General features: G+C 45.8%; 1 protein-coding gene across 1 annotated transcript in view; it reads left to right on the plus strand.

Annotated features, from left to right (window-relative positions):
* Positions 1–2,564: 2,564 nt before the first annotated feature.
* Positions 2,565–16,345, plus strand: part of PEPD (peptidase D) — a 226,760-nt gene continuing 212,979 nt past the window's right edge. Inside the window, exon 1 of the mRNA XM_015423842.1 lies at positions 2,565–2,661. Within this exon, the coding sequence (XP_015279328.1) occupies positions 2,645–2,661 (17 nt within the window). The 5' untranslated portion in view covers positions 2,565–2,644. The remainder of the gene's footprint in view (positions 2,662–16,345) is intronic.

Genomic DNA, 16,345 nt, shown 5'->3' on the forward strand with positions numbered 1-16,345 from the left:
ATTTAGTTTTTGCAGTTGACCCATTCCCCTGCTAAGGAAGAGGGACTTTTCCCTTGGACCCCACTTCGTTCCTCCCCTAGATCAGTTATTAACGAGTCCCAACTTAAAGTTAGGGTACACCTTGGGTGGCAAGGCCATAACCTTCCTAGGCTGCTGTAACTTGGAGTTGGGGGCCACAAATTTAATTCCAGAAGGGCAGCCATGTTACAGTGCAATACTAAGCATGTAAACTCAAAAGAAAGACCCACTGAGTTCAACTGCAGCAACATTCATCAGGAGTCCAGGGTAACCCAAAAGACTGGCAACAGCTGGAAATACATTCTGGTGATTTTAAAGATACCCCTGGATTCCTGTTCAATAAGGAATTTAATTGCAGAGTTTATCAACAGCAAGCAGAGAAGAGACCCCAAAAACATAGAGTTTATTCAATTTTTATTATTTTTATTTATTAAAACATTTTGAAATATACTGGGTTTGACATGCGAGCAGTGATCAGCTTATGCTTTATTGTGAATCAGCTCAAAACTAAGACAAGACTAGCAGGACCGAAGCCCTGCTTAAATCGTGCACAACCCCCCCCACACACACACTACTGGAGATAGGCTATTTACAGTGCGGCTCCTGGTCTATAGGTTCCTTCCAGGATCCTAGCTCACTTTTGTTCTCTGTATCAAGCTAGGTTGGTCAATGCCAGGCCCAGGACATAACACCATCTATACCCCACCTTTCCTCATGGTTGGGCAGGAGGTGGTGGGGTATTCTGACAGTGAGGTTGGGCGTGGTCTATGTTCATGGGAGCATCTTTATTTGCTTCTGTTTGTGAAATATTGCCCCAGATGGCCCAGGCTAGCCCGATCTTGTCAGATCTTGGAAGCTAAGCAGGGTGGGTCTTGATTAGTGTTTGGATGGGAGACCACCAAGGAAGTCCATGGTTGCTATGCAGAGGAACACAATGGCAAACCGCCTGCTTGTCTCTGGCCTCCATATGGGGTTGCCATAAGTCGGCTCTGACTCTATGCCACTCTACACACACATGCAATGTGGCTATGTCTCACTACTACCGGTACTGAGAAAAACATTCCAAAAACAACAGCCCTTTAACACCTCTTATTAAGACTGGCCCAAAATTGCGCTGCCCTGTTTGTTGGCCCTCCTGAGTAACTGGTTGGCCACTGTGTACTGTAAGGTGCTGGATTAGATGAACCACTGGTCTCATCTAGCAGGCCTCTGTTTAATAACACAATGCAGAGAGCCATCGTGGGTGTAGTGGTTAGTGTTTGACCAGGTTCTGGGAGCCCCAGGTTCAAATCTCCATGAAGTTTCCTGGGTGACCTGGGGCCAGTCACTCCCTTTCAGTCTTACCTTCCTCATAGGGCTGCTATAAGGATAAAACCGAGGCAGGGAGAACACCACGGTAAGCTGCTTTGGACCCCCAGTGGGGAACAAAAAGCAGGGTATCTAAATAACACAATAACAACAACACAGTGCAAGATTTTGAGTCCTGCAAAACTTTACATCCAGCTGGGTCTAAGGGGAAAAAGTGAGTTAGAATGGGGGTGGGGGTGGGAGATATAAGAACTTAAGAGAAGCCATGCTGGATCAGGCCAATGGGTCATCCAGTCCAACAGTGGACACAAACCAGGAGCCATCAGGTACCATCTGTCAGTCCTCTTGTCTGCACCCATAGCTTGCATTCAGTAGGGCTGCCATGTCCCCCCTGGCCACCAGCAAGGGATGAAAGGGTAGGGGTTGCCAGATCCAGGTTGGGAAACTCCTGTAGATTTGCGGATGGAGCCTGGAGAGGACAGGGAACTCAGTGGAGTACAGTGCCATAGAGTTCAGTGTCCAGAGCATCCATTACCTCCAGGGGAACTGACCTTTGTAGTCTGGAGATGACCTATAATTCCAGGGGATCCCCAGGTCCCTCCTGGAGGATGGCATCCTTACGACATGGAGTTATAGTTCACCTTGAGTCCCGGTGCCACAGGTGAACCGTAATGTAAACAAATATTCAGTGATTATCAATAATACTAGAAATAAGGCCGTTGTGGAAATAAATACAACGAGATCTAGAAAGAGGCTCTGGGAGAGTGCTCTGGCTTTGGGCAAACAGTGTCAGTCTGCTTTTAAAACATGAATCTGGGACCTGCACACCACCAGAATACAGCAGATTCCAAATGCAACTGACATTCCAACTGCCTTGGGGGGGGGTGTTGAGGTGTGGAATGGACTGAAGTCCAATCAGCTTCCATATGCAAAAGACCAGGTTGTCGCAGCAGTTGTGGTGTGGGCAGACCGGGCTTTGCCTTCTGATTGGTGGTGATATATGCTGAGGAGCAGTGCCATCAGCCATACACTAAGGGAGTGCATTTTAGAATTAGAACTTTGGCACCCACTATTCAATTATATATAAGGAGAGAGGAGAGAAGATTTCAGGACCGCGGTAGGACCACCCTCCCCTTCTCCGCATCCGCGCCGCTTCACAAAGGCGCTCAGCCCCACCCCACTCCATTGGGACCAGCCACAAGAGCAGCGGAAACGAGCGACTTGGCCAGGAGCAACCAGGCTCCGCCTCCTTCGCCTCTCATAAGTGGCTGACAAGCCCAGCGGTGATCATATGACCGAGCGAAGCCGGTGAGGCAAGATGGCTGCGTCCGAAGGGTAAGCTGGAGCGCAGCGGCTGTCTTGCTGCTGGGGCGGGGAAGCAGGAGCTCTCTGCAAAGGGAACGGAGGCTTGGCGAGCGGGAGCGGGAAGCGGACCGGAGAAGCGCTCGCTGTGCCGTGCCTGCTGTGGCCGTAGTGTGTGAACACTGTATGCCACTGTATAGCTTCTCTTCCTTCCTGCCTGTGATTCCTTGCCCAGGATAGTAAACTTGGTTTGAGTGGCAGATTTTCTCTAAGTTCTCTTAAGTATTCAAAAGACTACCTGACTTCTGAAGCAAAGTGTGTCAGTTTCCCAGAGCACCTTGTTTCCCAAGCAAGCCCAAATGTGGGAGAGTAAGAGCATAAATTGTACATTAGTTGCAGCCTGCTCACCTATCAGCAGTGATCCTGTGCATTGCAGATAACTGACCTTGCTAGACCGGTGGCCTAACTCAATATAAGGCAGCTTTATGTGATTGCTGGTAATATCATTTTAAAAGATAACTAGAACTCTGTGTGGCCAGTTCTTTTTGAGGAATTCTAGTAAGCTTCCCAATCCCACCAGTTTCTTGTTTTAAACAAACCCCTGACACACCCAGCATCAGAAGCCAGTGAAGCAATGTGTAATGAGGGAGTACCCCAGGAGAGTCACTGGGCAGAATAGGATTGTTGTTTGTACATGATTTTATGTCCTGTCCCTCTCCCCATGCTTAAGGCAGCCATCAGCAATAGAATAATAGTTAGGAAAATACCCTCCCCTTACCATTGTACTCCTAGCATAGGTACAAATTGTGTCTGTAAACCGCTCTGAGCCTCATGGATAGGGCGGTATGTAAATCGCAAATGTAATGTCATGTAATAACATATTCGAAAACACTGTTTTCCCGGGTTTTTCCTGTGAAATGTGACCGTATTTACACCAGCTGTTTCTGTTAGACCTTTGGGGGGAAATGTTGGAGATGACTTTCAAATAGGCTGTTATGCATGCATGCGTGATATTATGTTATAACTGTCATGTTATAACTCCTTCTGACAAGGTCTCTCCATGATAAGGTTAAGTAGGATGTGTCTTCATCAGTATTAATGAGTGTGTGAACACTGTATGCCACTGTATAGCTTCTCTTCCTTCCTGCCTGTGATTCCTTGCCCAGGATAGTAAACTTGGTTTGAGTGGCAGATTTTCTCTAAGTTCTCTTAAGTATTCAAAAGACTACCTGACTTCTGAAGCAAAGTGTGTCAGTTTCCCAGAGCACCTTGTTTCCCAAGCAAGCCCAAATGTGGGAGAGTAAGAGCATAAATTGTACATTAGTTGCAGCCTGCTCACCTATCAGCAGTGATCCTGTGCATTGCAGATAACACAACTGTGCCAGTGTTCATCTGTAAAATCTTGGTAGGGAAGTGTTCTGTACAGCTTTAAGAATTAAAGAGCATGTCTGACACTTCTGTTTCTGGCTCGTATATCTTTTTCCAGATTGGCACATCTGTTTTTCTTGTTTCTTACTTTTCCTGAAGCGTGTTGGGATGTATATCCAAGAATCCCCCTTTCCCATCTGATAAATTAAGCCTGATGTATGGTGTTGCTACTACTTTGATTTTCAAAGTGGGGGAGACATAGCAGCATAATAAACTGCATCAGTCATTGCTTTGCCCCCTTTTGCTTCCCCTCTGCCTTGCAGTGGCATCTTTCTCCCATTCTATTCCCTTTCCTTTGGCTCCCCCAAAGTAGGTGACAGTAGGTTACAAGGGGTGGACCCGCAATACTCACGGGAGGGAGGCAGAGGAAGCACAGAGCTCCAAACGGAGCTCCAAAGTCAGAAGGCGGAGGAGGACGCAGCAGGATAGGATTGTTGTTTGTACATGATTTTCTTTATGTCCTGTCCCCCTCCCCATGCTCAAGGCAGCCATTAGCAATAGAATAATAGTTAGGAAAATACCCTCCCCTTACCATTGTACTCCTAGCATAGGTACAAATTGTGTCTGTAAACCGCTCTGAGCCTCATGGATAGGGCGGTATGTAAATCGCAAATGTAATGTCATGTAATAACATATTTGAAAGCACTGTTTTCCCTGGTTTTTCCTGTGAAATGTAACTGTATTTACACCAGTTGTTTCTGTTAGACCTTTGGGGGGAAATGTTGGAGATGACTTTCAAATAGGCTGTTGTGCATGCATGCGTGATAGTTGTCATGTTATAACTTCTTCTGTCAAGATCTCTCCATGATAAGGTTAAGTAGGATGTGTCTTCATCAGTATTAATGTGCGTGTGAACATATGTATAGCTTCTCTTCCATCCTGCCTGTGTTTCCTTGCCCAGGATAGTAAACTTGGTTTGAGTGGCAGATTTTCTCTAAGTTCTCTTAAGTATTCAAAAGACTACCTGACTTCTGAAGCAAAGTGTGTCACCTTGTTTCCCAAGCAAGCCCAAATGTGGGAGAGTAAGAGCATATATAGTACCTTAGTTGCAGCCTGCTCACCTATCAGCAGTGATCCTGTGCATTGCAGATAACACAACTGTGCCAGTGTTCATCTGTAAAATGTTGGTAGGGAAGTGTTCTGTACAGCTTTAAGAATTAAAGAGCATGTCTGACACTTCTGTTTCTGGCTTGTATATCTTTTTCCAGATTGGCACATCTGTTTTTCTTGTTTCTTACTTTTCCTGAAGCGTGTTGGGATGTATATCCAAGAATCCCCCTTTCCCATCTGATAAATTAAGCCTGATGTATGGTGTTGCTACTACTTTGATTTTCAAAGTGGGGGAGACATAGCAGCATAATAAACTGCATCAGTCATTGCTTTGCCCCCTTTTGCTTCCCCTCTGCCTTGCAGTGGCATCTTTCTCCCATTCTATTCCCTTTCCTTTAGCTCCACCAAAGTAGGTGACAGTAGGTTATGTGAAAGACCCTTGAGAGCTGCTGACATTCTGAGTAGACAATACTGACCTTGATGGACCAAGGGTCTGATGATTCAGTATAAGGCAGCTTTGTGTATTCAATGCTGTCATCTTTGCTCTAAACAGGAATAGCCTTCAAGAGACTTTGGGGTGCCTCAGAATTCTAGATAGTTTGCTTGAGGGTCAGGGGTGGGTGCTGGTTAGAGTGTCAGACTCTGATCTTGGAGATCCAGGTTTGAGTCCCTGCTCTGCCATAGAAGTTTGCTGGATGCCCTTGGGTCACTCACCCACACGCTCAGACTAACGTCTCTTGCAGGGCTGTGTTGAGAATAAAATAGAGGAGAGAATGATGTAAGCTGCTTTTGTTCCCCCACTAGGGAGAATTGTGGGGTGTAAAAGAAATACAGAGAGGAATCGAAGTGTGATCTTGGTTGGGAGCTCCTTCGACCCTGGCAATGTAGTGAGGAGGCAGAAACAGAAAGGACCCTTTCAGGCTACTCCTTCTCCTTGGGTGCTCTGGGTCTGGAGCCTCTAAGCTCAGCATGCCCCAGAAATTATACTGCTGGAAGTTCAGCTGGGACCAAACAGTGTGTTGATCCATCCACCCCCACCCTGCACTCACAGGTACACCTTGAACCGGAGGGAAGGAGGTCTGGTGGGAAGGACAATGCCATGTAGTTGACAGATCTTTCCCTGGGAAGGTGACGCTATCTGCAGTGCAGTCCTGTGCTGAGTTTACTCCAGTTTAACCCCTGGGAAACCTAATAGACTAGAGTAACTGCTGGGGAGGAGGGCAGGGAGGAGGGAAATAAGGAACAATTAATAGGTATCCAAAGCCTGGGAAAAAAAGCCTTGCTGTTAAGCAGCAGAGGCATCAGCTATCAGATGTGCTTTGGAAACAGAGGTGTAGAATTACGTGGCTTCCAAACTGCAGCACCTCGAAATTTCCATGTAAGCAATTACTTTCTGCTTCTGTGGCCTTTTAAAATATATTTAGTACACTTATTAGTGGCTTTTTACTGCAAACAGATTCTCAAAGTGACTTAAAGACATTCAGAGTTCCCATGCCACTTTCCCCCCTTTGTGCTGTGAGTGATCTTTGTGCCATGGCAATACTTAGCTGGTGCTGAAAGTTTAAAAAATCCTACTGTTATCTGGGGGAAAGATGGTCTTCTTTATCTAAGTGAAGTCCTTTCTGCTTTTGATTCAGGGCATCTGAGTTTTGCCATGACAGAACTTAGATTCTTAGTGTGTATCATCAAAATCATGACCTCAGTGCTCTCTGCTCTTACAAACAACCTGGAAAATAACAAGATGTCAGAGAAGTCTTTGGAGTTTCACACTGTGTGCTTTACGAAGTTCTCAGCAAAGAGTCGAGAGGGGTGAATAGACCTGGGAAAACAGTTCGCTGTCTCCTGCTGTGCCCTTGAGACCTCAAAGTGTGAACCTTTACAAGAAGAAATGACCATGTTTTATAGCCCCATTCCTACCTTGGACTTCAGGACAAATATTTCCTTGGCTTAATTCCTTTGTGGTCACATTAGGGAGGGGACGATTGAAGTTGCTTTGGCATGAATGCCACTTATTTTCATAAGAAGAAGGAAAATAAAATACTTGGGCTGGGATGACCAGCCATTGAGGGGTTGAGACTATTGCAATTCCCATTGACCTTTACAATAGCCTTGTGAAGTGGGCCTGTATTGTGCCCATGCTGCAGACAGACCAGCCTGGTTAGGAACACTTAGTGAGTTTGTGACAGAGGAGCCATGGCCCAGTGGTGGAGCCTGCCTACTTGGCATGCAGAAGGTCCAAAGTCCGATCTCTGGCATTTCCATTTAAAAGGATCAGATAGTCAGTGATAGGGAGGTTTCTTCCTGAGTCCCTAGAGAGCCACTGCCATTCAGAGTAGACAGTGCTGACCTGGGTAGACTAGAAGTTTGTCTTAGTATAGGTAAGGCAGCTTCCTCATGTGTGCTCACACCTCAGCTAGCAAAAACCTAGCTGTATGCAAGGATCCTCAGAAGTAAGTCATCCTGCATCCAGTGTGGCTTACTCCTGGGTAAATGTGCACAAGATGACAGCTTCAGCTGCTTACTGTGTGCTTGAAAAGCATAAGCCTCTGATTGCTGTTTTTATCGAGCCTCTGGTGTATGTGTGAGTTCCATGCTTGTCTTATGAAACCAGGTGGGTGTTTTCATGAAACCACAGGAAGCAATTTTATTTAAAAATTTTATGTGCCACCTTTCCACCCAAATAGGGTGCCCCAGGGCATGATTTGTGAGCACTTCTTGTGGGAATGGCATCTCCCTGGTCATGCAAGGGTTCCCATCCCTTTGCACTCTTGGTTGGCGCTTCTTGTTTATGGTTGGGAACGTGGTGATGATCCTGGGGAAATAGTGGAGAGGGTGTCAGAGCAACTGTCCTGTAAGGATGCTAGTGACCCTGCATATCTGTATCTTGCTGTCCAGAATGGGAGCTGGAAGTGGACATTGTGTGATGCCCCTCTTTCTCTTCTCTATGGGTCCTCTGAGGAATGTATCCTAGAAGCTGCTCCTATGATTCAGTAGCACACACAGCACCCTGGGATATCGCCGCCTCAAGCCTTGGAGGAAGCAGGGCCCAGTGGGCTGAATGTTGTATAAAATTAAAATGTATAATGAGGGGAAACTTGGTGACCACCTGGAGGCACCTGTTGATGAAAGGAGTTTGTCCCCACCATCTGCTTATTGGCTGTATGGCTAGGGTGGGGTATGGGGAGGGCACTCCCTTGGTGCCAGGCAGTGTCCAACTGAACTCTAGCCACTGTATGGCTCAGGGTGTGGATAGGTGTGCGACCACCTCGGCACAATTCTGTTTAGGATTTTTTTTTAAAAAAAATGGCTTTAAATGTCTGAGACAGCCTATGTTAAGGGTATTCTTGATGAATCTGCCTATCAGCAAATTGTCATTTAAAAAAACAGTTTACATCATCACTAAAGGATGATAGGGAAATGGCAGAGAAGTTGAATACATTTTTTGCCCCTGTCTTTAGTGTGGAAGATGGAAGGTGCTTGCCCACTCCAGAACTGCTGATTTCAGGAGGGATGTCAAGAGATCTGAGTCATATTGAGGATGGGGGAGGGGAGGTCTGATGGACAAATTAAAAATTGACAAATTACCAGACACACATCCAAGAGTCCTGAAAACACTTGAATGTGAAAAATCACTAAAATCTGCCTCCATTCCTGAGGACTGGAAGGTAGCTAATGTAACCCCCGTTCTTGAAAATTTTTCCAGGGGAGATCCAGGAAATCACAGCCTGGTGACTCTAACCAGGCAAATTGGTGGAATCCATTTTTAAAAAACTAGTAGGCACACTGATGAATAAAAACTATTGAGAAAGAATCAGCATGGGTTCTGTAAGGGAAGATCTTATCTCACTAACATATTAGAGTTCTATGAGGGGGTGAACAAACATGTGAACAAGGGTGACCCAATAGATGTTGTTTACCAAGACTTCCAGAAAGTTTTTGATAAAGTTCCTTATCAAAGGCTCCTAAGTAAACTCGGCCGTCATGGGATAAGAGGACAAGTCTTTTTGTGGATTAAAGACTGGAATGAGACCTTGGAGTCGTAGTAGATAACTCACTGAAGATGTCGTCTCAGTGTGCGACTACAATAAAAAAGCAAATGATATGCTGGGGATTCTTAAGAAGGGGACTGAATACAAATCAGCCAATATCGTAATGCCCCTCTGTAAATCTGTTGTGTGGCCTCATTTGGAACACTGTACAGTTCTGGCCACTATACCTCAAAAAAGCTTCTAGCATTGGAAAAGGTACATAAGGGCAACTAAAATGATTAAGGGGATGGGACACCTTCCCTATGAAGAAAGGTTAAAGGTTAGGGATTTTTACCTTGGAGAAATTATGATTAAGGGGTGACATGATAGAGGCTTACAGAATTATGCATGGGATTGAGAAGACAGAGAAGAAGTATTTTTCTCCCTTTCACAATACAAGAACTCAAGAACACAAGAGAAGCCAATGTTGGATCAGGCCATACAAAGAAGAGAGAGAGAAGAGAAGAGATTTGATTTATATCCCGCCCTTCACTACCCAAAGGTGTCTCAGAGCGGCTTACAAACTCCTTTCCCTTCCCCTCCCCACAACAAACACCCTGTGAGGTAGGTGGGGCTGAGAGAGCTCTTGACAGAAACTGCTCTTTTTCAAGAACAGCTCTTATCAGAGCTACGGCTTGCCCAAGGCCATCCATCCAGGTGCAAGTGGAGGAGTGGGGAATCAAACCCGGTTCTCCCAGACTAGAGTCCGTGCACTTAACCACTACACCAAACTGGAAGGTGCATTCTATGGCATCCTGCCCCATTGAAGTCCCTGCCCCCCCCCGGCTTCAGCCCCCAAATCTCCAGGTATTTCCCAACCTAGGGCTGGCAACCCTACTAGTAGCCCTCGGTCGCAGTTGGGAGTTGTATGTTTCCACTGTTGTACACTCCTGGTTCAGGGAGCCGCTTTGGTGATCTTCAGGGCGTTGGTTCTTCTCTCTTTCTCCTCCTTCCTCCTTCAGCTCTCCAACTGCCCTTTCTGTAAATTCTTCTTTTCCTCTTCTAATCTGCTCTGCCAGTGGCCAGGGGAGTTCCCATTTCAAGAGGCAAGCCAGGGCGTTACAGCGTGCAATACAACAGGGCAGATGTTCAGACTTGTTTGCTGTGGCCCCTGAGAATCGGGTGGTAAACCAGTTTGGAGGAATAGCAAATCCAGATCTGTAATTCAAAGAAAGATACCGACTTTGTGAGTGAAGACTGAACTGCATTGGATTTGTGCCATTTCTCTGTTTAGCTCTGTAGTGGAGTATTCATCTTGATTTTAATTTGAGGTGACTTTAAATCAAATTACTCACTTTGAAATCCACGTTTCCTGAAAAAGTATGCATACTAACTGGTTGCTGCAATGATTAACTGCATCTAAAGAGTTTAAATTAAGCAAATACAGTTTACAGGCATAATCCAAATCACACAGATGACGTGTTCTGTAGAATCCCATTAGTTTAGATTCAAGGGACCTCGGTCTCTTTGGTATTCTCTCTCTTAAGTGATCTCAAATCTGTACCGAAGACACAGCTTCATTAAACCGACCATGGTGTGATTGTCTCACTGACCATGGGCCACTCTGTTGACTGTGGTTTATTAGGGCCTGTCAAAGTATGATCTGAAACCATGATGTAAAGCTGGTTTATTAACTATGGTTAAATCTTAACTATGGTTTCACATGATGTTTGAACACAGACGTGCTGGCTTATTGCCTGGCATCACATATCCTGGCTACAGAGCAAAGGTGTGAAGGGTTTGTGTGATCATTTGCAAGATGCATCTGGGTTTTGCAAACTAATCATGGTTTAAACTTTTAAACGGAGCCTCCAAGTCTAGGTTTTAAAATATTTGTGTATAATTTTGGGTTTAATTTTACACCAGATCATTTTTTTTAATAGTTGCTATAATTTGCAATTCTAAACAGGTATGACCCTCTTTAAATCATTGTGTTTTTTTCTTTACTGCATTTACAGTCTACCTTTTCCACTGCGACTCAAGGCAATTGCACGATTAAAAACAGGGCAATTAGCACAGCATAGTACATACAATCAGCCATGCAATAAAACAGGATTCCAAAACTTGGCTTAATGAGCTATAAATATCTGTAACTGCTACCCAGTCATGAGGAGGGGCAGAAGATAATCTAACCTGAGAAAAGAACTAATTTTAGCTGGGTTCAAAGAAGGGGTCCAACCACTACTAACAACTGGAGTAGAAACTTATTCCTGTATAGATTGATCATGATCAAGGAAAGCATCTGTTCCTAAGAAAGTTTAAGATGCTGACAACTTTATTAACAGAAGCATAAGCATATTTAGGCAAATTGACATCAGGCTCTTGCAGAACTTACCAGCATGCTTCATTTCTACTTACATCACCCATGGTTTACCGTTACACTAAGTGACTTACGTGGAATTGTTTATACTGGTTTATGGATGTTCTAGAAAATGGTCTGTTCTTTAGACATTTCATACCAGATATGGGCTTAACAGCATTAGGCTGGCTGGTTTGATAAGAGGATGTGGCTCGCTAACACTTTCCCATCACCCTCCACGCAATTCCATTCTGCTTCAGTGAAGAGACTCACCAGAGGCTAGGTTTGGCTCTGGTACACCACCTTGATCCAAGGATCCTCTGGGCACTAATGCGCAGCTCTGCCACTTCTCCCTAAACTGAGGTTCTAGCAAAGGTTTATTGCCAAAGTTGAATGGCCAGGGACATTGGCTGAGTCTGTCTCTTTTTAGGTACCTGTGCACTTGAAGGGTAGTGATAAGCAGAGGTGATTTAAGAGGTGATTCTGTTGCTGTTCACATTGGGAGAAAACAGGTTAAGATGCTTGTTTATTTATTGGATGCCTTTTTATATACCATGGGGTGGAATGGGCCTGCTCCGGCCTGCAGGCCCTATTCCAACCCTGCCCTCCAAGGATTTCCCAACACCTGGAGAGGCTTTTCTTTCTCGCTCAAGTAGCCCATCACAAGCACCTGACCTTTGTAAGGAATTGCCTGCTGGGAGGGTCAGGACTCCCAGCTTCCCTTCTGAGTTCTGAGGACTTGCCTCTGTGTCTCCTGCTGCTCAGCACCTGGTCACCACATGGACAGGTTACTGCCTTGTGCACCCCTGGAAGAATAGCTACTTGTCAACTGCTGGCCTTCCCCATGGCACTCCATTTAAAATAGCATATCCAAGATGGTGGAGGTTAATGTGGTACAGAGGAACCACTACTAGCATCAGAAGTTATGAAGTATTTATTAAAGACAAAATGTCACAAGCATACTTTTAGTATAGCACCAAACTGAGCAAGGGATTCAAAAGAAATGGGTAAAATGCCAGTCCTCTGTCCCTGTCTCTAAACATACCCTATCAAATGTTAAAGTATAGGACAGGCTCCTGAGCTTAGGAAGTTACAGATCTCTACAGAACTACCTTGAAGCTTTCTCCCAGCTCTTCAGGCAAGCACATGGTCAATGGCTGCCTCCTCAGTCAAGGGTTCGGTCTGCCCTCATGGACTGGCACAAGAGAAAGAGAACTTCCTCCTTGGTCCCCTGAGTTTTATCCCCTCTCTTTTTCCCCACTCACTGAACAGGTCAGGTCGGGTCAGAGACTCTTTTCTTGAAGTCTCCAGAATGTTCCTTCCTGACATCTCTCTCATTCCTCCAAATCTCTGTTCCCTGCTTGGAAGGGGGGGAAAGTCTGGACCCTCCTGTTTTCCCTAGCTAGACCTATTAGCATTTCTTAAGAGGTAGCTGAGATGAGCCTGGAAAACCATTGACGGACTTCCTCCTCCCTGCTTGTTCTCTGCCCGGGGAGAGCAGACCGGGGGTGGGGGGGGAGCTTTTAAAACTCATAGTGAAGGTTTTGCTCATTTCAAACCTCCAAAGAAAAAATGCATTTCTTCACATGCCGTGTTCCTGCCATCCCAATCAAGAGGGCTTACCATGCAAAATAACGCCTACACAAAAGAAGCCAGGAGGACTGCCTTAACACTGAGTCAAAGTTTATTAACCAGCTTAAGTCTTTAACTTTGGTTTCACGTGCTGTGCAAATGCATAGTTTATTCCAGGGCACTGTGCTATGTTTCACGTGCTATGCAAATTCCAGGGCACTGTGCTATGTTTCACGTGCTATGCAAATGCATAGTTTATTCCATCATGGTTTATTCCAGGGTACTGTGCCCTTCAGTTACAGAGGGACCATCTGTAAGCTGAAGCTGGGTTTCACAAACTAACCATAGTTACAGTCAACCGTGGTTTAAAATTGTCAGCTGCGGTCTTGATGACCAAAAACAGTGGGATGGAACCAATCACAAAACAGCTGCCATGGGGGGGCGCTAGCATCCAGTCACAATAGATGCTAGGCTGTCCCACCAAATGAAGGGAGGTTCCAATGATAGAGGGAGCTCTTTCTGAATGGATGCTTCCTGTAGATACAAAATCGGTGCCTCCTGGGTTCTTCTGGAGGTCCCCCTGCTCCAATAGGATGGCAGAAAAGCTAGGATTGACTCTTTGCTTGGGACAGAAGTGCTTTGGGGAAGAAGGAAGTGGGTGCTACTAGGAAATATACTGGTGCACGCTCTGGCATCCATGAGGACTACTTTGGGGATCACTGGCCTGCTCTAACTGGCAGTGGCTTTTCAGGACTCAGCTGGAGGTCTTTCACATCTGTTTGCAAAGCATGATCAGACCACTGCAGTGTGGTCTGCACAGGGCCGACCTGTGTGCTCTGCACAGAATGTTGTGGCCAGAATGTCCATTGGAGAGGGTTACAGGAACCGCGTTATCACTTCAGTCTTGTTATGACTGCACTGGCTCCCAATCTAGTTTGGCGCCCAATTCCAGTGGCTGGCATTGACCTTTAAAGCTCTGTATGGCTTGGAGCCACCATACCTGACGGTCCACCTACTCAAATATGAACCCACCTGACCACTCTGGCCAACTTCCGAGTGCCTGTTTTGGGTGCTTCTGAGACTAGGTGGGTGGCAACCTTGTCCCTCGTGACACCCAAACTCTGGAACTCCCTCCCCAGGAAGATTTTTATGTCTCCCAGGGTTGTGTCTTCCACCAGTGGGTGAAGGCTTTTGGGTTTCATTTGGTGTTCCCTCACTAACGCTCACCGACCTGTCTTCCCAGTTTGTGTGTTTAGGTGTTGATAGGTTTTATTCGTTTTAAAATATTTGATTTAAACATTGTATTTTAACATAGTTATGATTGTTTGCCACGTTGGGGCCCCTTTGTTGGTAGGAAAGGTAGCACATAAATGTTTTAAATAAATAAAAGTGCCTCTTCTGCCCCTGAGCCATGGCCCCCGCCAAAAAAAAGACAAAAAAAGTGAAAAGGGAAAGAAGCGAGCTCAAGTAACTTAGGTAATTACCTTGCCTTTGTCTTGCTGTACTGCTGAAATACGGCCCTTCTTTTTTGCTTCCTTGAAGAAAAAAGTTGGTGACCCGAAGCCGTTGCATATCTAAGCAGTTTGATCTTTAGCTTCATAAAATTGTACAGGTTATTAGTTCCTTTGTGCTCTTGTTTGGACTTCTGACTCCGAAGTCTCACTGAAGTTTGCTCTCTGCAGCTATAAAAGCAAAGGTTAGCTTTCAGGCTTGCGGCTTGCGAAGAAAGCCATATAATAATTAATACATGAGGGAACATCGCACTGAGCACGCTCAGGTTAATGCGAGTTGATGTATGTATTTTCCTCATCTTAGCAACGGTTGAGCTTAGCAACGGTGCTCAGCCAAAGGCATCGCCAGCGTAGCTCGGCTCGTGGTTTGGTACGTGTTGGCCTTCGGTGACTGTCTGAGACCCTTTTGCGAAGAAGTTCTACTGAATGAATCGAAATTGAGACTGTCAGGCGGTTATTGATACAGCTGGCTACTGTTGGGGTCTGGAGGAAGTGGGGCCACAGCAAGGACTGGAGAGAGAGTGCCTTGACCTCAGGGGAACCTTCCCCGGGCCTCCAGTCCACTTTGTCTCTGCCAGGTTGAGCGACTGTCTCTGTAGACCCGTGTAGTTTCACACCCTTCTTGGTGGCTAGCAAAGCAGAGTAAATGAATGCAAAATAGTTTTTTTTAAAAAAGAGATGGATAATTTATGCAAAAGAAGAGGTGGTATTTATTTATTTGGATGTTTGTACCTTGATTTTCTCCTCAGTGGGGATCCAGAGTGGCTTCCAACCTTTCTCCTCTCCTCTGCCTCAGCCTCACTGCCACCCTGTCAGGGAGGTTAGATGGAGAGGATGACTGGTCCAAAGTCCCCCAGAAAGCTTCCATGGCAGAGTAGGGATTTGAACCTGGTTTTCCCAGGTCCTAGCTGGAACCTTTAACCACCACACCTGCAGCTGAAGAAGAGGAGATTGGATTTATACCCTGCCCTTCACTACCCAAAGGAGTCTCAGAGCGGTCTACAATCTCTTTTTCCTTCCCCATAACAGACATTCTTGTGAGGTAGGTGAGGCTGAGAGAGCTCTGAGGGAACTGCCCTGGAGAGGGCAGCTCTGAGAGAACTTGTGACTGACCCAAGGTCACACCAGCAGCTGCATGTGGAGGAGTGGGGAATCAAACCCGGTTCTCCCAGATTAGAGCCAGTGCTCCTAGAATTCTGCTGTTACTAACCACCACGCCACACTCTCAGTATGCCAACATGCTTACAGGTATTTGACTGAGGGAGAGCCACAGATCTTATTAATATTGAGCTCTTACTTTATTTATTATTTATTTGTTGGTTTAATTTGTACCCCGCCCTCCCCACAAAGCAGGCTCAGAGTGGCTCACATCAGTCAAAACATAAGTTGACCCATAAATAACAATTAAAATCCACATTTCACGTTATGCAGTCAAGTTCATAGAGTGCTGGTGATGGCCAATTAAGTATTTACGATGGCGTATTTTAACAATGTGCCCAAAGATCTAGCAATCCTTCAGCTCATGATCTTTTTGATATATACAGGCAGTGTAGGCTAGATGTCAAACCCAAGGGCCAGGACTTTATAGTGGCCAGGGCTCTGTAATGGTGGCGGCTCCTTAATTGAAAGACTGGTGGAAGAGCTCCGTCTTGCAGGCCCTGCGGAACTGTAAAAGATTGCGCAGGGCCCTGATCTCCTTCGGGAGCTCATTCCACTTTGCCAGCCAGATGAGAGATTCCAGGCTGCTGTATGCCCTAGGGTGGATTAGAATGTCCAGACTACCCAGGAGCAACCTCTATGGTCTACTTCATTCAGATCGAGTGAGGGGC

This window comes from Gekko japonicus, unplaced genomic scaffold, assembly GCF_001447785.1.
Source record: "Gekko japonicus isolate JY-2015 unplaced genomic scaffold, Gekko_japonicus_V1.1 scaffold225, whole genome shotgun sequence".
NCBI lineage: Eukaryota > Metazoa > Chordata > Lepidosauria > Squamata > Gekkonidae > Gekko > Gekko japonicus.